The 25058-nt window shown below is 48.5% G+C and overlaps 1 protein-coding gene across 5 annotated transcripts in view; it reads left to right on the forward strand.

Moving 5' to 3' along the window:
- The window catches only part of SLIT1 (slit guidance ligand 1), a 227781-nt gene that overhangs the window by 164530 nt on the left and 38193 nt on the right, over window positions 1-25058 (forward strand). For all 5 annotated transcript variants that reach the window (XM_007532657.3, XM_060192763.1, XM_060192742.1 and 2 more), the window contains 6 exons: window positions 1213-1345; window positions 3724-3792; window positions 8226-8297; window positions 12679-12750; window positions 13280-13351; window positions 24515-24678. In XM_007532657.3, coding sequence (XP_007532719.2) covers window positions 1213-1345; window positions 3724-3792; window positions 8226-8297; window positions 12679-12750; window positions 13280-13351; window positions 24515-24678 — 582 coding nt within the window. The remainder of the gene's footprint in view (window positions 1-1212; window positions 1346-3723; window positions 3793-8225; window positions 8298-12678; window positions 12751-13279; window positions 13352-24514; window positions 24679-25058) is intronic.

Genomic DNA, 25058 nt, shown 5'->3' on the forward strand with positions numbered 1-25058 from the left:
GGATCAAACTCAGGACCTTATGCTTGGGAGTCCAGTGCTGTACCCACTGTGCTGCCTCCTGGACCACTCTTTTTTTTTCTTTTTTTTAAAGATGTTCTTACTTGCTTTCTTTGGATAGAGACAGACAAATTGAGAGGGAAGGAGGAGATAAGGAGAGAAAGAGAGACACCTGCCGCATAGCTTCATGACTTGTGAAGCTTTCCCCTTGCGGGTGGGGACTGGGAGCTTGAACTCAAGTCCCTGCACGTATTGAACAAAGATAGAGAAACCAGAGCACCGTTCAGCTGTGGTATATGATGGTGCTGGGGATTGAACCTGGGACCTCAGAGTCCCAGGCATGAAAGCCTTTTGCAGAACTGTTATGCTGTCTCCCCAGCCCCCCTGAGTATAGTTTCTCATACGTGTGTGATTAACCCAGAGGCCCACCTTCCACTGTGCTAAGTGCTACAAACTCAGGGGCTCACCCTGTCCTGTGGCATCAGGACTCTCTATACACGAGGAAGCATGGCGGCTTCTTGTGCCACTGACAGCCCTTCTCCCACCCAAACCATTCCCTCCTCTCCCTGGGCACAACCACCGCCAGAGCCTCCCTGCAACCGTGTAGGAGGCAGGCTCACTTGGTCTGCTCAGGGCCCAGTGAAAAGGAAGCTTCCCCATGTGCTCACACACCAGATCTGTTCACAGAGCTACTGATTCAGGAGGTTGACTCCCTGCTGTTTATAGGCAGCAAGCCAGGTGGTGGCACACCCGGTTAAGCGCACATAGCATGAAGCACAAAGACCCAGGTTTGAACCTCTGCTCCCCATCTGCAGCAGGGATGCTTCACAAGTGGTGAAGCAGGTCTGCAGGTGTCTATCTTTCTCTCTCTCCTCTCTCTCTCCCTTTCCTCTTGAAATTTCTCTCTATCTTGTCCAATAAAATGGCTGCCAGGGGCAGTGGATTTGTTATGCTGAACTCCAGCGATAACCCTAGAGTAAAAAACAAAAACAAAAAAGGACAAGCATAAGCCCGTCCTTGTGACACTTGCACCCCGGGGGCCTACAGTGCCATCCCTCCTGTACTGGGAAGGAGACTGTGCAGCACAGGTTCTGGCATGTGGTCGGTGCTCAAGAGATGGAACTGTCAGGCTCTTTCTTTGCTGCGCCTGGGCCCACCTTGGGTCTGAGGTGGAAGAGCTAACCACAGGCCTGTCATTCCCCCATCCCACCTCAGGCCAGGAGGAGGGGGGCTGCCTGCCACGTCCCCAGTGCCCCCAGGAGTGCTCCTGCCTGGACACCGTGGTACGATGCAGCAACAAGCACCTGCAGGCCCTACCCAAGGGCCTCCCCAAGAATGTCACGGAGCTGTGAGTACTCCAAGCCTGCCTTTTGGGGTTGGAGGTGTGGACAAGGAGCAGACAGCAGCTGGCCAGGATCCTGGTGAGGGGGCACTGGCTCTCAGAGGTTTTGACTTTCTCTGATCCCTCAACCTTCTACAGTCACATACCCCCCATTTGAAGTTGCATCCTTTTAAACTGAGCTCGGACTTTGAAATTAAAAACAAAAGCAAACAACAACAACAACAAAAAAAAAACACCAAAAAACACAAAGTGGCTGGGAGGTAGTTTGGCCAGTGGAATAGTTTGGCTAGTGGAGTAGTTTGGCCAGTGGAGGTAGTTTGGCCATGTGCGCCTTGGCACGCACATGGCGGCGCCATGGATGGGCAGCAGCAAGAGCGCTCAGACGGCAGAGTGACTCTCTCCTTCTCCGTTCTCTCCCTCTCATGGTTTAATATGCCTTCTAAAAAAATTATTATTTTTTTTTACCAGAGCCCTGCTCAGCTCTGGTTTATAGTGGTGCAAAGAATTGAACCTGGGACTTTGGAGCTTCAGGCATGAGAGTTTCTTTGCATAACCATTATGCTATCTACCCCCATCTGTTTTCTTTTTTTTTATTATTATTCTTTGCATAACCTTATGCTGTCTACCCCTGCCCCCTGTTCTCTCCCTCTCTTGATTAAAAAAAAATTGAAAACTTATTCCTGGAAGCCACTCAGCAGTATTGAACACATGCACCCACCCGGCTTCATTGCCTAGTCATGCATGAAAGAAAGTACATTTAAAATAAAGTTGGAGTTCTTTTTATACCCCCTTCACATCACCTCAGAAGTTCCCTCTTCAGGAAGATGCTCACAAGAATGATTTTTACCGGCTGCCTAATATTCCACCGCTTGAAGCTGATTTGATCTGTGTGTAGACCCACCTCCCCTTTGGTGGCACATCTGGGCTGTCTCCAGGGTTCTGTCGCTGTGAACAGCACTGAGGTGAACATCCCTCTGCTGAGCCAGCAAGTCAAGGAGCAGAGCTCAGTGAGGCCTCCTACTGCCTCCTGTGGCCTGGCCTTCCACATGAGCTGCTTCCACTGCACACACCCACAGCCCTGTGTGTGGACAAACCCCCTCACCCCACCCCGCCCACTCCCTAAATGCCGGGGGCTCATTAGTACTTAGTATCTAAGCTCATGACAGAGGGGCGGAGAGCAGGAACACCCCCAAACGGGAGCTGTGGCCAGTCCCCAGCTCCCCCGTCCCCAGTACCCTCGGGGCTGAGGAGGCTGTGAGGTTTGGATTCCTGGCCCCTTCACCATGCCGTGACTGGTCCCCCACCTTGCCCAGCTTTCCACCACAGCAGAGGCAGCCCTGTCCCCTCCTTACCTAGGACTGCCTCAGGGAGTGGTGGCCCGGTGGGACAGCCACCTTCTTTGAACTGAGGGTGCTGAGCTCTAGGGGCTGGAGATCTTGACTTCTCTGAGCCCGTTTCCTCTGCAGTAAAGTGCCACCCACACGCAGTGTTTTGACCAGGACCACTGAGGGGGTCAGAGGAGATGGGTGGGCAGTGAAGGGACAGTGAGAGTCAGGCCCTGACTTGGTTGCTGTCTGGATCATTGGGGTGGGGAAGGCTCATCTGATGGCTATAGTGTGTGTGTGTGTGTGTGTGGGGGGGGTGCTTCCCAGCTGGGGTTTCAGCTCCTGGTGCTCAGTATGAGAAGCAGGCTTCCTCCCCCACCCCATGCACACCCCAGGCAGGAGGAGCCTAGGGGAGCCATGACCTTCAGAGGATCTTTGTTGACTCACTGTTAGGACAGTGACTTGGGACAAGAGGAGAGTAGAGAGAACTTCCCAGAAGGGAGGCTGGCTGGGCCAACAGGAGGCTGTTTCTGGAGCCCAGGCCTGGGTACAGGTGACTTGTGAATGGAGTGGCCCCCTCACAGTGGGTGGGACAAAGGAGCAAGAGAACTGAGTCTGGGGGCCCTGACCTGAAGGTGGAGAACCTGGGAGGCGGGATGGAGTGTGGGGGACCCCAGGCTCAGACCTGGCTTCACACCTGTGGCAGGTAGGGGGCCCTGGAAACAAGTGGAAGGGCCGTGGAGGTCAGAGCATGCAGGTCAGATGTGTCTGGACAGGAAAAGCTGCAGAGCTGAGAGGGCAGACAGGGGCCAGGGAGTGCACCCCCCTACCCCCACAGAGAGGAGTAGTGGGAGGAAGCCAAGGTGTCTGGCCACTTTGATTTCCATCAAGTTTTAAGGTGCCAGCCACCCAAATGCCCATGAGGAAGCACGTGTAGTTGCCTCTGATGAGTGACTCTAGGGTGAGGAAGTGGGTGTGGGGCCAGGCTCCCCTGCCCGCTGGGAGCAGCAGAGATGGAGAGCCACGCTGACCCCTGACCTTGTACCTTCTCTCTCACAGGTATCTGGATGGGAACCAGTTCACGCTGGTCCCGGGGCAGCTGTCCACCTTCAAGTTCCTGCAGCTTGTGTGAGTATCCAGGCTGTGTGAGGGTCCCTGTCCTGCCTAGGAGGTACAGACCTCTGGTCATGGCTGGTTTGTTGTATAATTTCAGCTCCTGTCAGGGAACATTGGTGTAGAGAACTGTTTGCCACCTAGTGGCCATTTTTGGAAATCGCATGATTTCGGGCTCTTCAGTGGCCTCAAATCCTCTGTACTACCCCCTTCCCCCTGCCCCCACCTCCACCCCCAGCTTCCCTCTAGGGAGATAATGTTGTTAACTTCGGTCTCTCTTGCAAAAGAAGGGGCCAGGCCTGAAGTAGAGGGAGGTGTAAAACTTCTCCGTCCACAATCTTGGTCCTTAAAGCTGATGATGAAAAATGGCAGCTACAGACATGCACCTGAGTTGGAGCCCGGTTCCCAGTGTACTGGAGGGAGCTTTGATGATGTGGTCTGTCTCTCCCTCTTTCTTTCTTCCTCTCTCCTCTGATTGTCTCTCTGTCTGAAAGAGTTAACCCAGAGCTGTGAAGCCCAGGTGACTACCAAGAAAGGAAGAGAGAAGGAAAAAGAGAGAGAAATGGGGGGTGACACATTTAGTTGAGTGCATGTTATAATGCGCATGGATCTGGGTTCAAGCCCCCGGTCCCCACCTGCAGGGGGAAAGCTTTGCAAGTGGTGAAGCAGTGCTGCAGGTATCTCTCTGTTTCTCTCCCTCTGTATCTCCCCCTCCCCTCTTGATTTCTGGCTGTCTCTATCCAGTAAATAAAGATTTTTCTCTTTTTTTTAAATTTTTTTTAAAAATTTTATTTTTGAGAGAGATGCAGAGAGAGAGAGACACACACACACACACAGAAACACCATAGCACTGCTCAACTCAGGCTTATGGTGGTGCGGGAGATTGAACCTGGGACTTAGGAGCCTCAGGCATGAGAGTCTGTTTGCATAACCATTATGCTGTCTCCCCCACCCATAAAGATAATTTTTTAAAAGAATAAAAAAGTGGGAGTCGGGCTGTAGCACAGTGGGTTAAGCGCAGGTGATGCAAAGCACAAGGACCGGCATAAGGATCCCGGTTCGAGCCCCGGCTCCCCACCTGCAGGGGAGTCGCTTCACAGGTGGTGAAGCAGGTCTGCAGGTGTCTATCTTTCTCTCCTCCTCTCTGTCTTCCTCTCCTCTCTCCATTTCTCTCTGTCCTATCCAACAAGGACAACAACAGTAATAACTACAACAATAAAACAAGGGCAACAAAGGGAATAAATAAATAAAATAAATATTAAAAAAATAAAAAAAGAATAAAAAAGTTTAAAAACCATTAGATGGAGAGCACCTGTGAACAAGTCTTTCTTTAGTGTAACTCTGCTTTTATCTCCCCTTTTTCCCCTTTCCATTGTAAACGGGCTTCACCGAGTCTTCCCATCTAAACAGCACCTCACTGGCCAGATTCTCCCCCTTCAAGAAGCCTGGAGACTGTCCCATCTCAGTGTGGCCTGTGGACCAATGTCAGTCCTGGACATTGTGGCAGGCTGGAATTAGACAGGAGTTTGCATCAGAATATAAACCAACATTTTGTTAGATTCATTGAAAAAAATTGGCTAAAGAGACCAAGCTGTGTGCTTTGTGAGCTTGGCGGTTGCCATTTGGCCCAAGTCCCCTGTTCTGGAACATTCAATTCAAGGACTGGCCACTTGGAGAGGCAGTAGTCTGTAGAAATGTGAAGCTTCAGTTTGTCTGTCTGTGTATCTAATAAACTTTGGCAAAGGGGGCCGGGTGGTAGTGTGATTGGTTAAGCACCGGAACAAGGAGCCCAGTTTAAGCCCCCAGCTCCCCACCTAAAGAGGGATCGCCTGGCAAGCAATGAAGCAGGTCTGCAGGTGTCTATCTTTCTCTCCCCCTCTCTGTCTTCCCCTCCTCTCTCCATTTCTCTCTGTCCTGTCTAACAACAGTAACAACAACAAAATGGAAAAAAATGACCTCCAGGAATAGTGGATTTGTGGTGTAGGCACTGAGCCCCAGCTGTAACCCTGAAGGCAAAAATAGATAAATAAATGAAAATTAAAAAAAATAGGGGATTGGGTGGTAGCGCAGCGTGTTAAGCGCACTGGTGCAAAGCACAAAGACCACCGGCTTAAGGATCCTGGTTCGAGCCCCTGGCTTTCCACCTGCAAGTGGGTAGCTTCACAAGTGGTGAAGCAGGTCTGCCGGTGTCTATCTTTCTCTCCCCCTCTCTGTCTTTCCCTCCTCTCTCCATTTCTCTCTGTCCTATCCAACAACGACATCAAGAACAACAAAAATAATAACTACAACAACATTAAAACATCAAGGGCAACAAAAGGGAAAAAATGGCCTCCAGGAGCAGTGGATTTGTAGTGCAGGCACTGAAGCCCAATAACCCTGGTGGCAAAAAAAAAAAAAAAAAAAGAAAAAGAAAAAAAAGTAAGATTGTACATATAAATAAATAAATAAATAAATAAATAAATAAATAAATAAATTTGGCAAAGATGTTTTGAGCAGTCTAATGGGGGAGGATATTCAGAATGTTTTGCTGGCAGGTGACAGAGGGTCAGACAGAGACAGGCAGATACACTTGTCGGGTAGGAGGGGAAGGAAGGCTGATGCCAAGCTGGCTCTGACCACAGAATTGCCTGTGACAGTGAAATACCAGCATCCTTCCCATTAGCAAGGACAGAGCTCAGAGCTTGGTGAAGTAGCTGAGTGCGCCACTGGGTGCCAGGTTTGCTGGCTTTGAGTGCAGCTAACTGGAGGGACACTAGCTAGGGGGTAAGTGAAGGCTGGATGCATGGTGTCATTTTATATCTAGTAAGTCAGAAGCCTCATGGAGTAGGCAGATCAGAGGGCCCCTAAGTCACCACCCCCCAAAAAAAAAACCCCAAAAGTTCGATGCTTGCAGTTTTGGTGCAGTAGTGTCTTTTTAAAAATTTTTTATTTATAAAAAGTAAACATTGACTAAACCATAGGATAAGAGGGATACAACTTCACACAATTCCCACCACCAGGACTCTATCCCCTCCCCTCCCCTGATAGCTTTCCTATTCTTTAACCCTCTGGGAGTATGGACCCAAGGTCATTGTGGGGTGCAGAAGGTGGAAGGTCTGGCTTCTGTAATTGCTTCTCTCCTGAACATGGGCATTGGCAGGTCAATCCATACTCCCAGCCTGTCTCTCTCTTTCCCTAGTGGGGAAGGGCTCTGAAGTGGAGCTCCAGGACACATTGGTGCAGTTGTCTGTCCAGGGAGGTCTGGTAGGCATCATGTTAGCATCTGAAACCTGGTGGTTGAAAAGAGAGTTAACATACAAAGCCAAACAAATTGTTGACCAGTCATGGACCTGAAGGCTGGAATAGTGCAGGTGAAGTGTTGGGGGGGTCCTCCATTTTGTAGGTAGCTAGTAGGCATATTTTAGTTACATTCCAAAGGGCCTGTAGCTATACTAGTTTTTTTTTTTTTTTTTGCCTGAGCCTGAAATCTGATATGCAGGTGGATCCTAATTATTGTCTGGGAAGGTGATGTCATGGCTGGAAGAAGGACTAGAAAGCTGGATCAGGGAAGAGAGTAGCTCCCTAATATGGGAAAGGTGTATAAATATTGTTGACTGTAAACCCCATCGATTTGATGTGATCTGGGGCCCATATTCAGCTTAGGAGCCTATGTGACCTCTGCATCCCTGAAGATGTGAGCTCACATTCTGTGGTCATGAGTAGAAAACGTTCCAAGCTGCCCCAATTTCAGGACCTATCTTCCTCAGGTGTAGCATAGAGTATGTTGTCCATCCTCCCTTTGGAGGATGGAACATTCTCTACCATTGTTGATTCAAGTTGAGGGCAAGGTCCTATGGCTCTCTGGCTCTCTGGCTTTCTGTCTCTGGCTCTCTCTGGAAAAAGTTGGCTTAAAGAAGTGAAGTTGTGGTGGTGACCAAAAATAAATACAAACACAAATAAGTAAACAAATACGGTGAAGTGGGGGGGGGGGCAGTGATGCCAGATGCTGCAGGGTCATTCTGAGGGCACAGTGTTGGGGCCCAAGGGGCTGGAGTGTGGGCCTGATCTGCCCCCTGCCAGCTCTGTGACCCCAGGTGTGTTATTTCACCACTCCAACCTTTGTGCTTTCATTTGTAGGATGGGGTCACTCTCCTCTGGCAGGACTGCAGGGCAGGGTAATAGGAGAGACAGACATACACACCCAGACATAGAAACTGGGAGGCAGTGATGCCCTTGATGGGATCATATGACACCAGGCAGGACATTCTGGAGGGGCTGGGGTTTGGGGCTCAGGAAATGGTGACACTGAGGCCCATGGAGTGATGGAAAGGCTGTAGGTAATTTCTTTGTATGCCCACCAGGCCCTCACCCACCAGTCTGGGGCACCAGCCTCAGGAGAGTGGGCGCCACAATGGTGAGGCCAGGCTGAGTTCTGGCTTCACTGATGAGGATGCTTGTGTCTTTTGCAGGGACCTGAGTAACAACAAGATCAGCTCCTTGAGCAACTCCTCCTTCACCAACATGAGCCAGCTGACCACTCTGTGAGTGCCCAGGGGCTGGGGGAGGGCACAGCCTCAGCCTGGTGTCTGGGGACTGTGCACAGACTAGCCTACCCACCAGGGCATGGTGTGTGCCAGGGCCCACCAACCAGATGCTGTTAGAAAACACTCATTGTGAAGTGCAGCACATATGGGGGGCGAGTATGAGATAAATGTCTTGGTTGGCAATCATAAAACTAACACGTATGTGTAAGGACTCAGGTTCAAAAGTCTACAAAATAGCCTAACACCTGTGCCCATTTCTGAACTTTCAAAGAAAATTGACTAATACAAGAAATCCTCAATTCCCTCAGCCTTCTTCTGCTACATGTTTGTGAGGGTCAATCATGTGCAAATCTGTGTTCATTTTCTTTGTTGTGTAGTGTTCCCCATGGGGTATGTATGCCATACTCTGCTTATTCATTCTGCTATAGATGGATTTTTTTTTTCTTGGGCAGTAGTGAGCTCTGAACATTTCTGTTCATGCATCATATTCTATTAAATGACATTTTAAGGATGGCTTTGATCATATTCCAAGCAACCCATCAGACAGGATTAGCAAGCAGTGCTTGATCTTCCTGGAATCTAGAAGTGTATCTGATAGGGGCCTGGGATGGCTCAGCAGTAGTACCTGTGCCTTTCAGAGTGGGGTCCTTGTGTGCTGGGGCCCTGGCACCAAAGAAAATGATATTGCTCCGTCTTTTCTTTCTCTCACATAAAATCATAGATGATTGATAGAAGATAGATAGATAGATAGGAGAGTTTTAAAAAATATATTAAAAAAATTTTTTTTATATTTATTTTATTTATTTATTCCCTTTTGTTGCCCTTGTTGTTTTATTGTTGTTGTTATTGTTGTTGTTGTCGTTGTTGGATAGGACAGAGAGAAATGGAGAGAGGGAGGGAAAGACAGAGAGGAGGAGAGAAAGATAAGACACCTGCAGACCTGCTTCACCGCCTGTGAAGCGACTCCCCTGCAGGTGGGGAGCTGGGGTTCGAACCGGGATCCTTATGCTGGTCCTTGTGCTTTGTGCCACCTGCGCTTAGTCCGCTGCACTACAGCCCGACTCCCAGAATGGAGAGTTTTATTTGTGATTAATAGAGGGTTACGAGATTGTACACTTACAGTATATAATTCCACACCACAGCCACCACCAGATTTTGGAACAGAGTTCTTTAAACCATTTGTGTGTGTGTGTGTGTGTGTGTGTGTGTGTGTGTGTGTGTGTGTGTGTGTGTGTGTATGTGTTTTGCTGGGACCTTGTACACATGTGATTCCACTGTCCCTGGGATATTTTTTTTTCATGTTGGAGAGAGACACTCACGTACAAAGGAAGAGACCCCATAATACTGCCCCACCATCTGTGGCACCTTCCCTGGCACCAGGGAAGCTCCCTGCTGGGGGGCTTCCGTGTGGTTCTAGAACTCAAACCAAGGACTGTGTGTGTAGTAAGTGCCCCCACCAGGTGAGGCACCTCCCCACCCAAAGAATCACTTAAAAGGGTTGGTGAAATAGCTCACCTGGATAGTGTTCTGCTTTGCCGTGTGCACAGCCCAGGTTTGAGCTCAGCCCCTACTGCAATCAAGGAAGCTCCAGTGCTGTGACCTTTTTAACACACTCTCTCTGCCTCTCTGTCCCTATCTTAAAAAAAAAAAGTTTTTTCATTCTCCTTGCAACACCTAATGTGGAAAGAACTTCAGAACTTCCCCTCAGATTCTACTGTGGTCAAAGCAGTGCAGCCAGCACCCCACAGAGGAGGGTTCTGAGCCACCAGCCCTGGCAGCCCAGCTCAGGAGGAGGGGCTGCCCTTATGCTGCCCACTGCTCCCTCTGCCCAGGGTCTGCTAACCTGCTGGTGAGCAGACTGAGGCTCTGCGCTTGCATGTGGAGCAGGGGTCCTGGGCAGAAGTTCTCCACTGGGGCCGAGTCTGCCTCCAGGGTCCATATCTGAAGTGTGTCTGGCTGTCACAGCTGGAGCACGGCCAGGGGAGATGCAAGAAGCTGGTGGGCAGAGGCCAGGCTGTTGTATCACAGAATGAAGGGTCACTCTGCGTCAGCAGACATAGTCCTGATTGAAGGGAACCTGGCAGCTGCCTGGGACAATGAGCCTTGTCCTGTGTCAACAGTCTCATTTCTTTGTGATTATTCCAGTAACAGCCTTATTGAAACTTTTTTTTTTTTTTTTTTTTTTTTTTTTTGCCTATGGGGTTATTGCTTGGGCTCTATGCCTATACTACGAATCCACTGCTCCTGGAGAACTTTTTTTTTTTTTTTTTTACTATTTTTTTGGCCCTTGTTCTTATTGTTGTCATGGCTGCCATTGTTGCTGGATAGGACAGATAGAAATTGAGAGAGTAGGGGAAGGTAGAGAGGGGGAGAGAAAGACACCTGCAGACCTACTTCACTGCTTGTGAAGCAACCCCCCTGCAGGTAGGGAGCCAGGGGCTTGGACTGGGCTCCTTGCACTTTGCACCATGTGCGCTTAACCCAGTGCATCACCGCCTGGCCCCCTGAAGCATATATTTTATTTTATTAATGACTTAATATTGATTTACAAAACTATGTCATGACAAAGAGTATAGTACCACACCATTGCCACCACCAGAGTTCTGTGTCCCAGTCCCTCCATAGGAAATATTAGTAGCTCTCCCAAGGTCACTGATATGGTGATTATGATTTCTATAACAATCTATATTTATAGATATATACCCATTGTTTCTGTGGCCCTGCCTTCTTATCCTTTCTAAGTCACACCTACACCTATTACTACTTCCAAGTGTTTTTTTTTTTTTTTTCCCTCTTCTCTCTGTGGGCCCTGATGGAATTGGGAGTTGAGAGCCCTTGTTCATCTTTCCCTAACATTTCTCCCCTTCTGGGAGTATGGACCAAAATTCTTTATGGGATGCAGAAGGTGGGATTTCTGACTTATGTAATTGCTTCTCCACTAGACATGGATGTTGACAGGTGGATCCATACCACCAGCCTGTTTCTGTCTTTCCCTAGTGGGAGAGGGCTCTGGTGAGGTTGTCTGCCCAGGAAAGTCAGAATGAAATTGTACCTGCAACTTGGTGGCTGTGACTTTTTGAGTTTCTAAAGAAGTCCTGGTTGTATTTTGTTGAGTTTTCAGGTGATTTTTTTGTTGGTTTTCCTAGTTTATCAGGAAAGTGGTATGAAAGAGCTCCTACTATTTAGCCCTATCTCCAGACCACCAGGAGGGTAAATTTTATCTTGAGTCACCAGGCCAGTTCTGTGCTCTTGATGTCAATATAGATTTTCCCTGCTGCTGTTTCAGCTTCTTCGGGGCAACAGCAATGGAGACTTAGAAGTCAGTTGTAAATTGGTCATATTACAGCATAATTAATAGACAATAAACTGCTCATACTTCACGTGCACAATTTGATACCTTTAGGAGCTTCACAAAACATTAACCAAATTAAGATAGTGAGCACTTCCACTAGCCCCTAAACGTTTCCTCTTGTCCTTTAATAGTTAGTCACCCCTTCATTTCTCCCCCTACTCCGCCACAAGCCCCAGATACCCACCTATCTGCTTTCTGTAGATGAGGCTAGTTTTTAGAGGTCTCCCTAAGTGGACTCATAACCATACGTACTCCTTTTTGCTTGGCTTCTTTCAGTCCACATAATCCCTTTGAATTCTTCCAAGCTGCCACATGGAAGGGGGTGGAAGGAGGGTGGTTCTTTTTTTCTTTTTCTTTCTTTCTCTCTCTTTCTTTCTTTCTTTCTTTTTTTTTTTTTTTTACCGATGAGTAATATTTCACTGTATGGGTCTGCCAGTTGATTTATCTGCTCACCCACTGATGGACAGTTGGGTTGTCTCCTCTGGGGATTGTCATGGGAATCATTTCCCTTTATTGCAAATCTTCCTGGGTTTATATGTTATAAGCCTCTCACTAGAGTGGTCTCCCTTGAGGGTCTTGAACACTGAGAAGCTGAATTAAAGCCTCAGCTGGCTAACTTCATGGAGTCCTCTGATCTCCGAGAACCGTGGTCTCCTCATCCTCCCCACTGTCTCTGCTTCTGGGGGTGACAGAACATGTGACCCAGGACCCCTGTGGCTCTGGAAACCCTGGGCCAAGGCCAGGAGCTTCAGAGGAAGTCCTGGCCAGATGCTGGCTTCAAGGAAGCCCTCTGGCACAGCACCATGAGGCCACTGCACTGGCTGCACTCAGTATCTTGATGGCCAGCTCTCAGCCTCAGTCCAGACTCATCATCCTGGGCCTCCCTGAAGGAGGGACCCTAGGAAGCCAGATATGCCCTGAGCCAGTGGCATGCTCTAACTCTCCCCCTCCCCCTCCCCCTCCCCCTGTTCCTGCCTGGCCTGCCTCCATGCTCTGTCTCCCTCTGCCCCTGTGTTCCCCCTACAGGATCCTCAGCTACAATGCTCTGCAGTGCATCCCTCCACTGGCCTTCCAGGGGCTGAGCTCCCTGCGCCTGCTGTGAGTCTCTGGGGACCAGCCCCATTCCAAGGCCTGCTGCGCATGTTGGGGTCCAGTTGGGGGTGGAATGGGAAGCTCTCTGAGAAATGGGGTCATTGTCTGGGTGTGGGTATGAGACAGTGTTGGAGGGGGGAGGTGATCTCTTTGTCTTGGAATCCTGGGTGACAACCCCAGCCTCCTTACCTATGACTCTGTAGTAATGTTCTCACCAAGAAGAAGCCCACCCTTCGGGCTCCCCAATCATGAGAGGCTGAAAGACAGAGAGACAAAGATAAGATAAGCTGGCACATGGCCCATTTGTCTCTTATGTAGACCTGGGTTTGAGATATTTATGAAGGCCAAAGCAGTGGCCCCCAAGAGCTGGCAGGCAGGGGGTTCTCCCACTCCTTGCTTGCTCCCCCACCACAAGAAGAGGGGAGTCTCTAGCTCAAAGCACTGGGGCAGGGGGAGGTTGGTGCCACCCTCAGCAGAGGCTGGGCTCCTTCTGTCTCTGGGTGAAGTGCCAACAGCCTGTCCTCCTCCGACCTAGGTCTCTGCATGGCAATGACATCTCCACGCTGCCAGAAGGCATCTTCGCAGACGTGACAGCCCTGTCTCACCTGTAAGTAACCCTCATCACTTTTCAGCACCCTGGCAGGTTAAACTAGAACTTGAACTTGGATGCCAAGAAAGCCTCCAGTGCCTGAGACTGGCACAGTCTGTTGCTTTCACCCAGGAGCTAAACTTGTGACTGTCAAATGCTTCTCCTTCTAGACTTGTGTACATTCCATGTTTTATCAGTTGTAACAATGGAATTTGAAGCCCTTTTTAAAATTCTTTCTTTCTTTTTAAATTTTTTTAAATGCCGGCAGCCACCCCCCCCCCCATTTTATTGGGTAGGACAGAGAGAAATTGAGAGGGGAGGAGAAGACAGAGAGGGGGAGATAAAGATAGACAGACACCTGCAGATCTGCTTCACTGCCTGTGAAGCGACCCCCCCTGCAGGTGGGAAGCCGGGGGCTTGAACCTGGATCCTTGCACTGGTCCTTGCACTTCATACTATGTGCATGTTTAACTTGGTGTGCCATCTCCCGCCCTCCTTTTCTTAAATCTTTCTACTGCATTGGAACCTCTAGCATAGGTGATTCCGGTACTAGCAGGCTGACTTCTCATTCCATACATGGGAGACTGATTCAGGACAGGGAGAAGCTCAGCCGAGGTTGTGCTCCTGGTCGGGGCTGGAGTCTTGTGTCCAGTGCTTGTGCTCATAAATATGGGGCCGGTACAGGGCCTCTGACTTTGTACAGTCAGGCACGATCTCTGGGAACTTGCTATCCCCCAAGAAGTAGGATCCATGGGCAGAGAGATACCTCCAAGACCATGAAGTGAGCAACCCCATGGGGTCTCTCTCTTTAAATTGTCAGGGGCTCAGTGCCTGCACAACAAATTCGCCACTCCCAGAGGTTACTCCCCTGCTTCCTTAAAAAAAAAACAAACTCTACAGAACAGAGAGAAATTGACATGGGAAACTGAAACGGTGAGGGAGAGAGACACCTGCAGCACTGCTCCACCACTTGTGAAGCTTCACCCTTGAAGATGGGGACCAGGGGCTTGAACCCTGGTCCTTGTTCATGGTAACGCATGTGCTTAACTAGGTGCGCCACTGCCCAACCCTACACTGGAGATTCTTAGTACATTCAAGGGGCTGAAGAGATAGTCCATCTGGGAAGGGGCCTCCTTTGCTGTGCTTGTGACCTAGATCAGAGAGCCTGTTTGGTGCACCCCATAAGAGCAGTGTAGTGCTGGGGCAAGCTTCTGTGCTGTCATTTATTTCTTTTCAAAATTAAAAAAGAAAAAGAAGTACATTCCACCTCTTACAAGGCTAAACAGGATTATCAAGTGACCCTGCAATTCCACTGAGAAGTATACAGCCCCCAAAATAAGAGCAAGTTGGGCTTCATGCAGTACCTACACCCTTTTTCATAGTAGTGTTATTCACATAGTAACCTTACAAGGAACCACAAAAACAGCAGTGTCCAGGCGTCCATTAGGGCAGACAGCTGGGTCAGCAGAATGGCCTATGCACATGTGGTGGGGTGCCATTTACCCTTTGAGAGAAAGACATTATGGCTCCTGTTGTAAAGTGGTGGTATCATGAAAACAAGCTAAGTGCTTTTTTTCTTGGGGTTTATATGTGCATTTTACCACCTCTCTTCCTGCCCCACAAAAAGTGAACACGAGACCAAGTGGTGGCACACCTGACTAAGCACATACATTACAGTGTGCAAAGACCTGGGTTCAAGCCCCTGATTCCCACCTGGAAAGCTTTGTGAGTGGTGAAGCAGGACTGTCTCTCTCCCGTTCTATCTCCTCCTTCTTTTCCTCAATTTCTGGCTGTCTCTATCCAATAAATAAAAAAAAATGATTAAAAAAGAAAAAAGTGAACAGAAAAGTTGGGGTGGTGGTTCACTCAGTGCACATGGTGCACATGTTACAATGTGAAAGGCCCTGGGTTCAAGCCTCTGGTCCCTACCTGTGCCATGAATGGTGAAGCAGGGCTGCAGGTATCTTTCTTTCTTGCTTGCTCTCTAGCTCCCCTTCTCCTCTCAGTTTCTCTCTATCCTATCAAATAAAAGGTAAAAAAGATAGCCTCCAGGAATAGTGGATTTGTCATGCGGACACCAAGTCCCAGCAATAATGCTGGTGATGATAAAAATATGAAAATAAAAGTAAGGGGAAATGAACATATCAAATATAATCTGCTCTGGTTTCCAGCTCAAAGTCTAGAGACTGTTTTTCACATGGGAAAAGAGCAACATGGGTTTTGTTCAAGCAAACCACCAAAAATTCAAAATAGGATTTTGGGCCTGTACCTATCTGCAAATTCTAACTTGCTGTATGGATTTGAGGTCAGTGACATGAGTTGGGAAATCAGGTGTGATCTGTAAGAAACAAAGCAGTCTGTAGAGATTAGGTGTACCTGCCTAAGCACATACATTACAGTGCGCAAGAACTCAGGATCAAGCCCCTGGTCCCTACCTGCAGGAGGGGAAGATCCTGAATGGTGGAAACAGGTCTACAGGTGTCTCTTTCCCTCTGTATCCCCCCTTCAATTTCTCTATCCAATAATAAAAAAATGGAGAGAGAGAGATTGATTGATTAGTGACGGGGTCATTGCAGAACATGCACCAGCATTACTGAAGAGATGCCTGTTCATTGCATCTAAGACCTGCTTTTCTCTGAGATGGTGTCTGTGACAGGGAGCCTTTGTGATGAAGCAGCCTGGTGATTGCACTCTGCCCTTTGCACCTAGGGCTCCACATGGAGCCTGACAGCTGTCTGGGGCATGAATGGACCTGTGCATACACTCAGGTGTTCACATGTCTGTACATTGTGATATCGATGGGCTGTGTCTGTGCACACACAGATCTGTGATCTCTTCTCTCAGCAAGGACTCTATTCTGTCAAGATTGCTTGTGCACTCACAAGGAGTCAAGGAATGGTGGAGGGACAGCAAAGAACCATCCCTTTCCCTCTGGATTCATTCAACCTGGAGGGAAGGAACTACCCACAGTGTCCTCACAAGTGAGGGGCTTGATCAAGAGTTGGTACCCAGGTTCCTGGCTCCTAAAGTGTCCCTTATTCAGGTGTGACTCTGCCCTGGTCCCCACGCATGGTGAAGTAGTGCTGCAGGCATCTCTGCGTCTCTCTCACTCTCTATATCCCCCTTCTTCTCAATTTTTGGCTGTCCTTATCAAATAAAAATAAATATAATTTTTTAAAAAAGAGAGGGAGAGGCCGGGTGGAGTGGACCTGATTGAGAGCACACATTACAGTGCACAAGGACCCAGGTTCGAGCCCCCAGTTCCCACCTGCAGGGGGGAAGTTTTACAAGTGGTGAAGCAGTGTTGCAGGTGTTTCTCTCCCACTCTGTCAACACCTTTCATCTTGATTTCTGGCTTTCTCTATTCAGTAAATAAAGATTAAAAAATTTAAAAAAAGAAAGTGAAAGCCCTATTAAAAATTAGGGAGAAAGATAGACACCTGCAAACCTCTTCACCACTCGTGAAGCGGACCCCCTGCAGGTGGGGAGTGGGGGCTCAAACCCGGGCGCTTGCACTTAGTAATATGTGCGCTTAACCGGGTGTGCCACCACCGGGCCCCCACTCAGTGACATCTTTACTGCTGTACCCTGGCTGTTGTTGCTGCTAAACTGCTGCATATTAGAAAGCTGGATTCTGGAACTCATTAGCAAATTAGGGGTGGGGCCAGCACAATAGGTTACTTAGAACACTTTCTTATTTGATGACACCGAGTAGAGAGTGTGCTCTGACTTCAGTGTTGTACACGTCCAGACATGGGAGCTGAAGGGAACGGGTGAAGATGCCATGAGGGCCTGTGTGGGCTAAGGGCTGCTTCTCTGCTCTGCGAGTTTCCTTCGCTTCCACACTGAGTGCTGCACGTGCTCTGGAGCAGGACTCGTGAGCACACACTCGTGTTAGTGTCGGGCGCAGGGGGATGTGTAGTTCCCGCTCTCAAGACATTTCCGTCCCGTAAAGGGAGATGGTGACACAGGCCAACACATCGCTTTGGAGGGGCAGAAGAGGTAACACTCCTCCGGAGCAAACTCTGAAGTTACAGTCTGTGTCTCTGTGAAACAGCCCAGGAAAGCTATTTTACGCCTATTTTAGTGATGTTGCTAGAGGCCTAGCAGGGTCTTGGCTTGAACAGACCAAACAGCTACTGTTTCAGCTATTTCTAAGGTACATGAAAGATGAGTAACACTGCGTTATTTATACTAGTTCTGGGGAATGAACCTGAACTCACGGTCCTGTGGACAGATGAGTGAGCTGCTTGGCCGTCACAGGACGGGAGGGAGCAGCTGTCATAGCAAACTGTCAGCTCATCTCCAGGCTACTCTCTTGGAATGTCTTACAGAAAACGCATTTAAAATAAGTTTGCATTTATCTTTGTGTGTGTGTGTGTGTGTGTGTGTGTGTGTGTGTGTGTGTGTGATCTCTGTGGAGCAGGAGCCTCATGCAAGCCGTCTCAGTGGCTCAGGCCACTTTCTCATTCAGAAAGGGAGGAGAGAGAGGGAGGCCCCACAGCATCAGAGATCTTCCTATACTGGGGCCTAAACCTACATGGCCACTCACATGGCATTTACATGGCAAGGCACCTGCTCTACTTGGTGAGCAATCTCTCCATCCCTCCGTATTTGTTTGTTTGTCTATTTATTTATTCTGCTAGGGCGCTGTTCAGCTCTGGCTTATGACGATGCTGGGGACTGGACTTAGGGCCTTTGGTACCTTAGGTGTGAAAGTCTTTTGCTTAACCATTATGCCATCTCTCCAGCTCCCTCCCTATACCCCCACTTTCCTTCCTTTCTTTCTTTCTTTCTTTCTTTCTTTCTTTCTTTCTTTCTTTCTTTCCCTCCAGGGTTATCACTGGGGTTCGGTGCCAGCACTATGAATCCACTGCTCTAGGTGGCCATTTTTTCCATTTCATTGGAAAAGATAGAGAGAAATTGAGAGAGGAGGGGGAGATAGAGAGGGAAACACCTGTAGACCTGCTTCACAACCTGCCCTGCTTCACTCTTTTGAAGCATCCCCCCCCACACCTGCAGGTGGGCAGCCAGGGGCTTGAACCTGATCCTTGCTGGGGTCCTTGTGTTTACTATGTGCACTTAACCCGGTGTACAACCACCTAGGCCTTCTAGGATCCTTATGCTTAGTATTTATGTGGTTGCCACTGCCCAGCTTCCTACCCCCATTTATCTTTGAAGAACATAATTACGCTAACTTGCATTTCTTAGGTGAAAAATATTAACCTAGTGAATGTGGACATGTTAAACCTACCACTGTTTTTATATTCTTGTCCTTTCTTTTTAGTGTCGTTAGAACACACACACACACACACACACACACACACACACACACACACACACACACACACACACACACGAGTGTCCTCTGCCTCTGAAAGTGTTGCCTCTGTCCCATTAGCCAGGATGGATGCTGTCAGCAGATCAGAACAGGAGAATAAATAAAATCAAACCCACGTTGAACTTGAACCTGCTCTCTTTTCCAGGCTGTGTATTCCCTCGGTGCCCATTTCAGGTTGAACGTGTTTGTCTTTCTCCCCATCTAGATTGCAGGCTCTTTATCAAATCATAAATTGAGCCCTAGACATTCAGAGACACTGAATGAACCGCTCAAGGTCACCTAGGCAGTGTGCAGCTGTACAGAGGCTGGAATACAGCCTCCTTCAGCCCCACATCCTCAGCACACAGCTACCAGTCCTGCCACCTTAGTCACCACACTGAACACATCTTGGGGGACCTGTTCCCTCCATAAGGCCCAGAAACAGGTGGAAAGTGGCAGTGTGCCTGCCTGTGGGTCACTAAATAAACAAGTCTGTTGTCATTAACATTACATAGATGTCTGCTTTCAAATTGCAATGGTTGGGGGCCTGGTGGAGGTGCACCCAATTAAACGCACATAGTTCAAAGAGCAAGGACCCACACAAGGATCCCAGGTTAAGACCCGGCTCCCCACATGCAGGGGGACACCTCACAAGCGGTGAAGCAGACTGCATGTGTCTGTCTTTCTCTCCCTCCCTCCCATCTCCCCTTCCTCTCTCAGTTTCTCTCTGTCTTCTCTAATAAAATGGAAAATATGGCTGCCAGGAGCAGTAGGTTTATAGTGCTGGCACCAAGTCCCATCAATAACCCTGGAAGCAAAAAAAAAAAAAAAGGCAATAATAGTGATGTGGAGATGAGGCACAGGCACAAGGCTCTGAGGCTTCTAGTTGCTGAAGCACAGAAGGCTGGTCTCTAACCTCCTCCCCTGCTCTCCTCTAAATTTCGGACTGTGGTTTAGTCAGATTGTTATGGATTCACCCCTCCCCCCCCACACACAGGTAAACTATTAGGAGGGTGGTTGTGTGTGGAGTCTGCCTGAGGATGGAGGGAGCAGGCACAACCTTTTTGGTAGCACAGTATCCACTTTTTATTATCTATTTATTTATCTAGTGTAGCTTGACGCGGCAGCAGGACGCAGAAAACGGAGGTTTGGAGCAGAAAGGGAACACAATCTTTTATTCGTGTGGGGACCTCAGGGTTGGGGTGGGAACATGGCAGTTTGGGCCACGTGGAGCCAGCCAAGAATGGCCGTCCCCCTCCTACCGCACTGCTGAGCAAGAGAGAGAAAGAGAGAGGGAGGGGGAGGGGGGGGGGGAGGGGGAGGGGGAGAGGGAGAGGGAGAGGAGGCAGGCTTTTTAGGTCAACACCCTGGAGTGACTTGTTGGGACAGGATTGGTTGGGGAAAGCCCTGAAAGTACCGTAGATCTCTGTGTAACGTGGCAGAGCCTTGGGGAGACATCTGCACAGCAATCTGGTAGGTCAGAGAGAAACTGAGACGGGAAGGGGAGATAGAGGGCTGAGAGACACCTGCAGTACTGCTTCACGGCTAGTGAAGCTTTGTCCCCTGTAAGTGAGTCAAGAGGCAACTCTGGGTTAGGAGGTAGCTCACCTGGTAGAGCACATGCTTTGCCTTGTGCGAAGACTCAGGTTCAAGTCCATGGCACCACTGCCAGGGGCTGGCCCCAGCTGCAGTTATTATGGTCCCAGAAGAAAAAGGGGAGTTGGTGATGGGAAATGAAATGAGTGACGTGTCAACTGCTGTAGGTGCAGGAGAGAAGCGTGTCTGGCCTCTGTCTGCAGAGCTGTATTTACATACTTTTCACTTGGATACTGTTGACATCATGCAAGACCATTTTTTTTAATTTATAAAAAGGAAACATCGACAAAACCATAGGATAAGAGGGGTACAACTCCACACAATTCCCACCACCAGAATTCCGTATCCCATCCCATCCTCTGCTAGCTTTCCTATTTTTTTTTTAAATTTTTAAAAATTTATTTATTTCCCTTTGTTGTCCTTGTTTTATTGTTGTAGTTATTATTGTTGTTATTGATGTCATTGTTGTTGGATAGGACAGAGAGAAACCGAGAGAGGAAGGGAAGACAGAAAGGGGGAGAGAAAGATAGATACCTACAGACCTGCTTCACCACTTGTGAAGCGACTCCCCTGTAGCTGGAGAGCCAGGGTTTGGAACGGGGATCCTTACACCGATCCTTGTGCTTTGCGCCACCTGCGCTTAACCTGCTGTGCTACCGCCCACTCCCAGCTTTCCTATTCTTTAACCCTCTGGGAATATGGACCCAAGGTCATTGTGGGATGCAGAAGATAGAAGGTCCAGCTTCTATAATTGCTTCCCTGCTGAACATGGGCGTTGACAGGTCGATTCATACTCCCAGCCTGCCTTTCTCTTTCCCTAGTAGGGTGGGGGCTCTGGTGAAGTGGAGCTCCAGGACACATTGGTGGGGTTGTCTGTCCAGGGACGTCTGGTCGGCATCATGATAGCATTTGGAACCTGGCGGCTGAAAGGAGAGTTAACATAAGAAGCCAAACAAATTGTTGAACAATCATGAACCTAAAGGCTGGAATATTGCAGATGAAGAGTTGGGGGGATCCTCCATTTTGTAGATAGCTAGTAGGCATATTTTAGTTCTATTCCAAAGGGCCTGTGGCTATACTAGTGGGTTTTTTTTTTATATAAAAAGACCTTTTTTTATTGACATCAAAAATAACTACAGACATTATTATCATTATAGACATGTTCTCCTTGAAAGTTCCCTTGGTCTAAAACAGCCTGCCCTCCCCTAGGTTTTGACCATCTGTATGGCCTTGGCGTGGCTAAATAACTTCAAACATTACTCTCTTTGTTTCGGCTGTCTGTGTTGGGTTAGCATATCTTTTCTGGAGCTCAGTCTAGTAGCTTTTCTTCTTAACACATTCTTAGATGGGTCTAACTAAGTAACACTTTTCTAATATCTAGTAAACTGTCTACCTAAAGAATTCTTCTGCTGTAAAGTAAGCACACACCATGGGGTCTGTCTACTGGCTAACCTTTGTATATATAAGAGTTTACTAACTTTTACCTATATGAAAGTTTACTAACTTCTACCCATTAACCCTTACATTAGCAACTTAACTACACAACCTCTCTATATATCATAAATACCTGTAACTACACAACCTCTATACCTGTAAGGGAAGCAGGGCGGTCTGTGGGTGAGGGTAAGCAATAGGGCCTCTTTATAATTAGGTGGAGACCACAGTCTGTCACCCATACTATAAGCTACCCATAGTTCTGGCTTTTGGTCTGAGTCTAGCTAATTGAGAAGCTGTAGTGGTGACAAATAGCTATTTTTTTTCTTCTAAAAGTCTCTAGTACAGCAGTTTTTGCACCTAGGCCATTCACACTCACTGCCATAATTGCTTTCACTATATAGATCCCCTGGGGATCTCTTTTTATTGTCCTCAGCTAATATTTGTGTATTTTCTCTATAGGCAATAAGTCCTCAAATTACCAGTGTAATTGAAAACAAATAGCTTCAGTTTAGTCTAGAACTTCCTGCTTTGCAATTGGTGTCAGCCTGCTCAGACTTTTTCTGGCAGCAGACGTGACACAAAAAGGATGAATAGCTTCAGTTCAGTCCTGGCCTGCTCAGACTTTGTCTGACAGCAGCCATGACTTGCCTACACCGTAACACATAGGAACACTGAAAGGGGGAAGCTTCATGAGCAGTAGAGCAGTGCTGTGCCATCTCTCCTCTTTCTGTCTTTCTCTGTCACGTATTGTCTTACTGGAAAAAAGGAAGAACGTCCCCTGACCCACCCAGCTGCAGGGGAAAAAAAGGAAAAACACAAGAGTTCACATAAAGCAGTGGGATCCCCTATGTCCAAAGCCTCCATGAAGGCAGTCTTGGTGGAAAGGAAGGAGAGAGAGGGGGCTGGCTGCTGGTGGTGCACCTGGTTGAGCACACATGTTACAATGTGCAAAGACCCGGGTTCAAGCCCCCCAGGCCTCACCTGCAGGGGAAAAGCTTCACAAATGGTAAAGCAGTGTTGCAGGTGTCTCTCTCCCTCTCTATTTACCCCTCCCTCTTGGTTTCTTTCTGTTTCTATTCAATAAATAAACACAAATTTACAAAAGAAATAAAATTAGGAAACTTCAGAAAGGAGGAGAGAGAGAGGGGGGTGGAAGCTATCTGCTTGATAATTTGATAGCTATCACAAACGTACACTCCATAGGAACTGTCTTGCATCAGGAACTGGAATATGCCTTAAAACACATGGAGGTGAAATCCTCATACTATGTAAATAGCTGTTTTGATGTGTACAGTTCCTGCATTTAGTACATTCACAAGATGTGAGCTGCTTTGTCTGCAGTGTTTGAAATGCTTTCTGCTGAGCCTATTATCTATGCACTTAATGAAGCAAAAAAAAAAAAAAAAAGGAGGAAGAGGAAGGTGAGCTCCAGAGTCAGATGGCTGTGAGACTGGACCAGAAGCCGCCCTTCACTAGCTGAGTGACTGCTGGGACGTTGCTTGTTCCATGAAAGGCTCAGTTCCCATTTATTTCTTCTTTTAAAAAACATGTTTTTTAAATTTATTGTTGTAGTTATTGATGTCGTTGCTGTTGGAGAGGACAGAGAGAAATGGAGACAAGAGGGGAAGACAGAGAGGGGAAAAGAAAGATAGACACCTGCAGACCTGCTTCACCACCTGTGAAGCGACTCCCCTGCAGGTGGAGAGCCGGGTGCTCGAACCGGGATCCTTCCGCCGGTCAACATTATTGGATAGAGATAGAGAGAATTTGAGAGGGGAGGAGGAGGTAGAGAGTTAGACACCTACAGTCGTGCATCATCACTCATAAAGCTTTCCCCCTGCAGGTGGGGACTGAGGTCTTGAACCTAGGACCTTGCGCATTATAATGTGTGTGCTTCACCAGGTGCACCACCACCTGGCCCCTAGTTCCCATTCTCAGAGATGCAGAGAGCTTACACTGTGGGGCTGAGAGGACTGGCCACTTTCTGGTGGAGAAAGCAGCTGGTTCATCACAGTTGTGAATCTTGGTTCCCTTCTCCCATACTCCAGATAATGTGACCTCAGTGGCACAGATTCAAACCCCAGTCCCCCACTTCCCTTGTGTGATCTTAGGCTCTTGTCTCTCTCTTTCTTAGTCTGTTTCAACACAGAAACACACATTACCAAGTGAAAGGACCCAGGTTTGAACCCCCACTCCCCTCCTGCAGGGGGTCCACTTCATAAGCAGTGAAGCAGGCTGCAGGTGTCTATCTTTCTTTCCCTCTCTATCTCCCCCTCCTCTCTCAATCTCTCTCTGTCTTATCTAATAAAATAGAAAGAAAAAATGGTCTCTGGGAGTGGTGAATTTGTAGTGTCAGCACTGAGTCCCAGCGATAACCCTGGCAATTAAAAGAGAGAGAGAGAGAGGAGATGGGGGGAGCCAGGTGGTGATGCACCTGGTTGAGCACACATGTTACAATCCGTAAGGTTCTGGGTTCAAGCCTTTGGTCCCCACCTGCAGGGGAAAAGCTTTGCAAGTGGTAAAGCAGGGATGAAGGTGTTTGTCTCTCTCCTCCCTGACCCCTGTCCCTCTAGATTTCTGGCTGTCTCTATAGAATAAATAAAGATAACTAAGAAAGGAAGGAAGGGAGGGAGGGAGGACAGAAGGGAAAGTAGGGGTGCCAGGCCAGACACCCCCATTAAACCCGTGCTTGCCCCCCCATAGATACTCAGCAATTGCAGGTGATGAGGGTCTCTGCCAGTCCCTGACATGGTGCCTGGCACCTTGGGCTGCCAGCAGATGAAGGGCCCATGAAGCTCTAACGTCTGCTTCCCTCTACTCTGACCCAGGGCCATTGGTGCCAACCCCCTGTACTGTGACTGCCACCTCCGCTGGCTGTCTGGCTGGGTGAAGACAGGCTACAAGGAGCCAGGCATTGCCCGCTGTGCTGGGCCCCCGGACATGGAGGGCAAGCTGCTGCTCACCACTCCTGCCAAGAAGTTTGAATGCCAAGGTGAGCCTGGGAGCATGGAGATGAGAGGTGGGGTGCATCCTGCTTCCTGCTGCTGGGGAAGGACCTGTCCAGCCTTGGCAGAACCTGCAAATGCTCCTGTGTGCCTGTGATGACCAGCTGCAGAGGGCGTGAGTGGCAGGCGGCAGGAAGGAGGCACCTGCTGCTTGTTAGCACAGCTGCTTCCCAGCCCTGACGTCCAGCGAACAAGAGCCAGCAGAAAAGCTCAGGCTAAAAGGGCTTTAATCCTTCCCTGGGGTTATGTAAGGGACGTAAAAATAGCAGCAGTATTTCTGGAAGCTCTGAGGCTCTCAACAGTGTGAACACTCAGACCTCCCTTTGGTAGAAATCTTGCTCAGCAATTAGCTTCCACCCTGGAGCCA

Source organism: Erinaceus europaeus, chromosome 1, assembly GCF_950295315.1.
Source record: "Erinaceus europaeus chromosome 1, mEriEur2.1, whole genome shotgun sequence".
In the NCBI taxonomy this organism is placed as follows: domain Eukaryota; kingdom Metazoa; phylum Chordata; class Mammalia; order Eulipotyphla; family Erinaceidae; genus Erinaceus; species Erinaceus europaeus.